This window comes from Magnolia sinica, chromosome 16, assembly GCF_029962835.1.
Source record: "Magnolia sinica isolate HGM2019 chromosome 16, MsV1, whole genome shotgun sequence".
NCBI classification, from domain to species: Eukaryota; Viridiplantae; Streptophyta; class Magnoliopsida; order Magnoliales; family Magnoliaceae; genus Magnolia; species Magnolia sinica.
The window spans coordinates 73,382,414-73,390,568 of record NC_080588.1 but is presented as its reverse complement, the minus strand read 5'-3'; the positions used below and the strand labels follow the sequence as shown (position 1 = coordinate 73,390,568).

Here is an 8,155-nt window from a genome sequence, read left to right as displayed (position 1 = left end):
AGGTGGCGCTGGGCTAAGATTGCCTAACAAAACTAATTCTTTAGAATGACAAGCAATCCATGATGGCCTCTATAAAATAGACGGATCAAGATGTTCATTGGACCTAATTTTATTTAAATGATCTTAACCATCTAAATTAAAAACTTTGATCAAATATTTAATATTTATCAGATTGCTGTCATTCACGAAATGCTCATTGCACCTAATGAACGGTCTGGAGAAATGGATTGGAGAGTCCAAATGCTCCAATGCAGCTAAATAATCCTAGGAGCACCATAACTTATATTGCTCTCAGAGCACCGAAGCATTTCTCATTTACCCTTTACTATTATTATTATTAAGAAGGAAAGCCCTCCTTACCCTTTCAAAATCTCTCCTCTCCGTTACCCATTTCAAAACCCTCTCTCTCACTCTCTCTCTCTCTCTCTCTCTAGTATCTCCACCCATTTTCTCCGGCTAGCTCAAGTTTGCCGGAATCTGACCCACCTGATTGGCTATCGTATTTTCCGGCGAGATCAGATAAGGATGGCGTACATGTGTGCAGACAGCGGAAATCTGATGGCCATAGCACAGCAAGTGATCCAACAACAGCAGCAGCAACAGCAACAACAACAACAGCAGCAACAACAGCAACAACAACAGCTAGGCGGCGTCAACACCTTCTCCTTAAACCCATGGGTCCCACACCCACACCCCAACATTTCCATCTTCAACGATCGCTTTGGCTTTGGCGTCACCACCGCTCCCGGCTTCCCAGACTCCTTCCCAGTCACGGCGTCGTCAGATCCCGGCGGGCCGTTGTTCCCTCCACTCGAGCACGCGCCTGCGTTCCGCCTTTCTGATTTAAGCTCGGCCGGAGCTGGGTTCGACTCGGACGAGTGGATGGATAGCCTCATGGGCGAGTCGACCGAGAGCTCCGAGTTGCCGAGCGCCTGCGATTCGTGGGCGAACAATGACTTCTCATCGATGCTAGCCGATCCGTTCGTAACCGGCACGAGTCGACTCAGCCTCTCATCTGCTTCCACTGATATAGTCTCCGCCAGCTCCTCCGATCTCAACCGAGTTGTCTTCGTCGAGTCGCAGAAAAACCCGAACCCGATCCCCAAACCTCCGATTCAAATTCAATCGTGGCCATCTCCCGCTCTGTCTCCGCCGCCGCCGCCGCCTCTCCCGGCAGAGAATTCTCCGCCGTCTCTCCGACAGGATGATGCCGCCGGCGCCTCAACAGATGCTCTGCCGTTGTCCGACTCGCTCGCCTCGCCGCTTCTGCAATCCCTTCTCGACTGCGCCCAGATTGCTGATTCCGACCCGGACCGCGCTGCGAAAGCCCTCGTCCGTCTCCGCGAATCGGTGTCGGACCATGGTGATCCGACGGAGCGGGTGGCCTTCTATTTCGCCGAGGCACTGTATGGGCGGCTCTCACCGAAGATCACCACAGCTAAATCGACGCTGCCCTTTCATTCCTCGCCGGAAGATTTTACCCTTTCATACAAAGCTCTCAACGATGCCTGCCCTTACTCCAAATTCGCCCACCTGACCGCGAATCAGGCGATTCTGGAAGTGATGGAGTCAGCAGATCGGATACATATAGTTGATTTTGGGATCGTTCAGGGCGTTCAGTGGGCGGCTCTTCTTCAAGCTCTCGCCACCCGATCGGCCGGAAAGCCTACAAAAATCCGAATTTCCGGCATTCCTGCACCTGCCCTCGGCACTTCTCCTTCAGCTTCTCTCCTCGCTACTGGAAATCGACTAAGAGACTTCGCGAAGCTTCTTGATCTGGATTTCGAATTTGAACCGGTACTGACCCCGATCCACGAACTCAATGAGTCGAGCTTCCGAGTTAACTCCGATGAGGTGCTGGCTGTGAATTTCATGCTCCAGCTTTACAATATATTGGGAGAGACGCCGGCTGCAGTCGATCGGATGCTCCGGCTTGCAAAATCGCTGAACCCAAAGGTCGTGACGCTGGGTGAGTATGAGGCTAGTTTGAATCGAGTTGGGTTTTTCGATCGGTTTCAGAACGCGTTGAAATACTACACCGCTGTTTTCGAGTCTCTGGAGCCGAACATGGTGAGAGATTCAAGTGAGCGGTTGCGGGTGGAGAGGTTGCTGCTTGGGCGGCGGATCGCTGGCATTGTGGAGCCTGAAGGGGCAGAGAGGAGGGAGCGAACAGAGGAAAAAGAGCAGTGGAAGGTTTTGATGGAAGGTTGTGGATTCGAGTCGATTCCTCTAAGCAATTATGCAGTTAGCCAGGCAGGGATTCTTCTCTGGAACTACGACTACAGTCCCAATTATTCTCTGATTCCATCCCAACCTGGGTTTCTCTCGCTGGCTTGGAATTGTCATCCCCTTCTCACCGTTTCTTCGTGGCGGTAATGGGATTCTGCCATTAAGGGACTCTTTTGGGAGCTCAAATGTCAATCCCAATCTGGGTTTCTTCATGGAATTAAGGAAATCCTGCCCATTAATGTGTTAGTTTGGAGCTTTTTTGGGGGGCAGACGGATTGCTTGTTATGGGAACGCTCCAGTTACAACTCGTCCAGTCCAATCTCCATCTCGGTTTCTTTCTCTGGCCTAGATCAATGACCCCCTTCATCATGGAATAAGGAATTTCAGCCATTAATGCGTTTGTTTGCAGCTACACCAATGGCTTTATATTTTTACAGATCTTTCTTCTTTTTTGTTTAATTGCAGGTTTGAATTAGACTAACTGTAAAAAAGAAAAGGTTTCTTCTTCTTCTTTTTTTTTTTTTTTTCTGTCTCTCTCCTCAATCTTTTGAGAGTCTGTATATAGTTCAGATAGTGTTTGAGAAGAAGAAAACAGAGATGTTTTTTGAGCTTCGTTTTCTCTCCCTTTTTTTTTTTTTTCCTTCTTCTGTTTCTAGCTTCATGGTTGTGCTATTTGATTTTTTTATCAAAGCATCTTCTTATTTTATTATCATTATTATTGTCACTCCTTGCTTATCTGATTTGGGTCTTTTTTTAATAGCTTCTGATCAGTGGTTGGGATTTAAAGAAGAGATGGTTATTAGCTTTCTTTATATTGGTTTGAGTTGCAGCAGATTTGCTGGGTATGGTATAGAAATTCAGGAAAGATAGAGATTGTAGAAGGTCAGAGAGCTGTTCTGGGATTGAAATATCCCCCTGTTTGGGGAAGGAGATTACTGCATAAATCCAGGCTCCAGCTGCTGCTACTCTGTTTTCACTTTCTTCTTCTTCTACTCTTTCCTTTTATCCTTTTTCTCACTTCATTTTCGTCACTGCTTTTTTCTCCCTTCTGTAGCGTTAATGGCTGTCGCTGTTACTCTGCCATGGAAGTGAAAACCGATATATTTTTTCCTCTTCTCGAAACTCTACCGTTGGTTTTCTTGTTCACGAAAATGCCCTCAACTTCCTCTTGCGACCATCATGGCCCCTTTTTCTTCTCCTGCCGTCAATTTCGGAGGCCTTTTCAAACCAAGTGGGAAATTTACTGGAGGGTAGCTTAGTAAATTAGCCAGGTGAGTTGCTGTAAATAATGACTGCAGTCAAATGGACACGAGAAAAGCTTCGGTACTCTGGCAGTTTGATGGATGATACGCAGGCTCTTAGAAATTGCGAATGCGTCATATAGTAGTCAAACTAAACCGTTCAATTTATGGTACCCAGCGTATTGGATTATCTAACCATTGGATTGGCGGATGTTTGTTGGACGGTCAGAAATGAAAAATATCCAACGGTCCCTTTTTGCGAACATGTGCCCACGGATCAGAGGTTAGGATTGTTCAAAAACTCTGATCATTGGATTGTGATTTTTCGACAGTGGGCCGCACAATTCAGGCTGTTTGATTTGAGTTAGTATATGCCACGTATACAATTTCTGAGTGGCTGCGTATCAAGCGTCATATGGAGCATGAGTATCATATTACTCGTACGGAAATAGAGGTTATAGATGAGCCTACGTGGGTGGACCTTCATGAGATCCACCCCGTCCATCAGGTAAGCTGCGTCGTGTTTTCTTCGTAAGCATAGAATCAAGACCATCCATAACTCACGTAAGCGACGCTTTAGGAAAAAGTTGGCATGGGATGCCCACCGTTGGTTTTGTTTTGGGTCCACGGTGGTGTATGTATATAAAACACGCGGTTTGGGTACTGACCCTGCCAGTAGTCAGTGGCCACTGGTCGCTGGTCTTTGGGCCCTACCATGATGTATGTGTTTCATCCACGCCGTCCATCCATTTTTCCAAATCATTTTATGGAATGAGCCCAAAAAAAGAGCTATAGATCCAAATCTTAAGTGGACCACATCACAGTGTTTATTGAACGCCCACCGTTAAAACTTTTTGGGATCATAAAAGTTTTGGATCAATCCTGTTATTTGTTTTTTTTTTTTTTTCCCTTCGTTCAGGTTTAAATGACCTGATCAACAGGTTGGATATAAAATACACATTACAGTGGGCCTTAGGAGGTTTTTAATGGTGAACATTCAATAACTACTGTTTTCCTGTAGTGTGGTCCACCTGAGATTTAAATCTGCCTCATTTTTAGGATCAAACAGTAAAATGATCTGGAAAAATGGATGAATGGCATGGATAAAACAAACACATCATGGGTTGCCTCACCCGAGTGTTGAGTATTGAATCACGGCCAAGCAAGGGGTTGATTTCAAGCTCGTGATGCATGGTCTTAGTGATCAAGGGTTGGAATGTTCCAATCTCTGTTGGGGGAGTCCAAATTCCACATCCAGGTGGGGCCCACTAGATGAATACTGAGACCCATCTACGCCACACGCTTGTACCTCTGTCTTAGAGATACTAGCTTGTTTTCTTCATCCCGAATTGTGCTAGTTTGATTAGAAATTACGAGGTTCGCTAGACTAACAATCACTTTTGCACGCCTCGCACGTGTAAAGTTGGCAGCCACGTGACCGTATGTGGAGGTGATAATGAGTAGAAATCAGCACAATCCATTGTCAATCTGAAAACACGTGCACCTCTAGCAAGGATTATTGCCAATTTTTCTTCCAAACCGATGGCTCATTTCGTACAGGATATCCAATCCAACGAATGAATTTGCCCTAGCAAACATGGCCATCATCATGGTGGGCCCACCTTATCCGCCCTCAGGTATTCCAAACACTTTCTGAAAGATTAGAGGCCGAAAGAATGGAAAGTATTCACTTAAAGTAGGATTAAGGCATGTTATCATGTTGTTATTTTTAAAGTGATATTCCTACCTTATTGGTGGAGAAATTTGGGCTTTCGGCTTGTTAAAAAATGAAAAAAAATAAAAAATAAAAAATTTACACACCCAAAAACAATTTTATAGCATACACTACTGATTTTATTTTTTTTGTTGTTACAATTTACCTCTTAATCATTTCACTACTTACAATTTACCCCGTTAAAATTCTACAATTTCTACAACTTTCGTAAAAAGAAAATGGATAAGAAGAAGGGCGAAGGAAAATGAGATTATTAGAATTGTTATGATTTGGAAAAAGTCACACTAAAGCAAATCTCACACACTCTCTCTTTAAGTATTAAATGCTAAAATCCTATTAAAGAAGATTTTTATCTAGCATTAAATGCTAGAGCTTTGCAAAAACAATTCTCTATCAATGCTACAACCAAGTGACATAAGACTCCATCAACTTTCTACTATGTGAGTCTAGAGACGTGAAAACTCCGGCCAACGCACAATTCAAAGCGAGAGTCTCTCTTGTACACTTGGCCATACACGATATACTACCCTGATGTAGAAGAATTAAGGAGAGTTAGACATTCGAACGTCTAAATCTTTCACGATGCTAGAGACTACGTAAGGCCATCGCCTCTCCAAAGTGTATAAAAGCAGTAATCAAAAATAACTCAAGGCTTCATGCCAAACACATCTATCTAAATGTATACTTTATATATATATATATATATATATATATATATATATTACATTTCTTGGCCTAGCCTGGCACACTATTGCCCAATAGCTTCCGCTGCGGTATGTTTATCTTATGAGTAGATTATATATCTGCAACCATAAGTTGCTAGATCTATATGTCTATCTGAGTTTCGATTCAATTGTTCCTGCCTCGATCATGTCCTTCTGACCATCTGTCTCAATCGTCTGTTCTGATAGGCGCATTGGGTATTTATCTTATTTCTCACTTCAATTAAATTGCAAAGCATAATAGTTGTAACAGGGCAAATACGTTAATAAGATCGATTGCGTTATGCTAGTTTTTATTTTATTATCTGTAAATCTTCTATTCTAATTGAGGAATATCACATTAAAGCACTAGTAAAATAAAAAGTTCTTAAACCAACCAATTTCGTAATCACTAGTACATGACAGAAAGAATTCATTCATGAGGGATAACCCCTTCCCTTACTTAAATTACTTGAGTACGACGCCCATTAAATCAACTAGTCGATGATTGAGAGGACCCTGGGGTCTGATCCAGTATCCAATCTGTTTGTCTCGACGCAGGGGTATCGGTTAATTCAGTCAATATCCTCAAGTTGAGTGGACTCTAGCATGCCCGCACAATCATACACGCACATGTAATTTTTATCCAAGCCCTCGGTCACATGAGTGGCCTTGACTGGTTGAATTGAGAACAACACCTTTTTTTTCTTTATAAATCTAAAAATCTCAACAATATTTTTTTCTTTATTTATTTTAAAAAAGACTCAACAATCCCCCACTAATTTTCAAAATAAAGAGATTGGGGTATGAAAGAAAAATATGTATATAGGAAAATGTAACTTGTAAACTTAAACCTTCACTTAGTGTAGAAAAATTAAAGTTGCATCAGAATCTTTAGTGACCATGGTCTTGAACTAAGTATTCTATATTAACCAAACAGACATATAATACAAATATATTTTTTCAATTGTCATATGCCATAGTACATTAGCGACCTTGTGCTCAGTCTTAGATTCATGAATTCATGAGAGTAGTCGGAACTTTCGAACATCAATAAGCGGCCCCACTTCCAATACTCATATAGGTGAGTACTTATGAATGTCCATGTAACAATAGTACTCTCAAAAGTACTCATTAAAAGCAAAGCTCATACTCCTTTTAATCACTACAGGCACCTAGCATTATACATTCATTCAGGAATGAGATAGAATACGTACATACAATGTTGTTTCAGCCACTCTCTACGAGGTACTTTTTCCATTAAGCCTATTAACTTAGGTTGGGTTTTTCCTCATATGATGTATATGAAATTGGCATAAGTCTCATTCCTCTTGATGTTTTATTTACAACCGTTAGTCCCTTGGTGAACAGGTCCATTAGATTCTGAATGAACCATATATAATGTAATGTTATAATGTTATCACCAAGTAGCTGTCATGCAAAACCGTACCTTAGATTGATATTTCTAGATTTTTCATTATAAGTCTTGTTATATTCATTTGATAGTGTCACTTCATTATTACAATAAATAGAGAGGTGGAAAAGGCTTCGCCAATAATGATATGTTTCACAAAAAACTTCACAATCATTCTGACTCTTTACTACTAGTTGCCAAAGTTATAAATTCAGATTCTATGGTAAAATGAGATATGCAAATTTGAATATGTCTCACAACAGCTTTACTTCTCTAGTTTTGCAACACCCTTCCAAGGTGGCTAGAATAGTGTGTTTGAATATTTTGGAGTCACCACTAGCCGATTAGGCTTAACGTCACCCACAGTCGAATAGGGCTGTAGACTTGCTTAGAAAGTTAGAGAATCGTAAAGTTTTCTAACCTAAATGACTCCCCTGGTTGGCTTACAACCATGGAGAGCTAGGTAAGGGCCTCAGTTATAAGAGATGAAGGGGTTAAGCACCCTCTCTTATGCGCACTAGATGTGGTCTTTACTTTGAGGGACATGTAACTATCAGTGGAATATGACACCTACAAACATGTTAATTAACTAGTCATGCTTCGTATAATCTGATGAGAGGATCGGGTAGGCAAAACAAATATGAAAAAGAAATCCCATGAGAGGGTTGGATAGGTAAAAGAAATTTGAAAAAGAGGTCCCATGAGAGGGTCAGGAAGGCGAGCAACATAAAATAAAGATAAATAACAGTGAAATGAGAATTTTTTTTTTTTTTGCCACAAATGGAATGTGCAAAATTTTACTACGTTCTGAGCTTGATTAAGATATGAGACAATA

The 8,155-nt window shown here is 41.8% G+C and overlaps 1 protein-coding gene across 1 annotated transcript; it reads left to right on the top strand.

Annotated features, from left to right (window-relative positions):
* The first annotated feature begins 367 nt into the window (after window positions 1–367).
* LOC131229129 (SCARECROW-LIKE protein 7) lies at window positions 368–2,737 on the top strand. The gene has a single exon (XM_058225004.1). The coding sequence runs from the start codon at window positions 526–528 to the stop codon at window positions 2,374–2,376; it is 1,851 nt and encodes a 616-aa protein (XP_058080987.1). The 5' UTR covers window positions 368–525; the 3' UTR covers window positions 2,377–2,737.
* The last annotated feature ends 5,418 nt before the right edge of the window (window positions 2,738–8,155 follow it).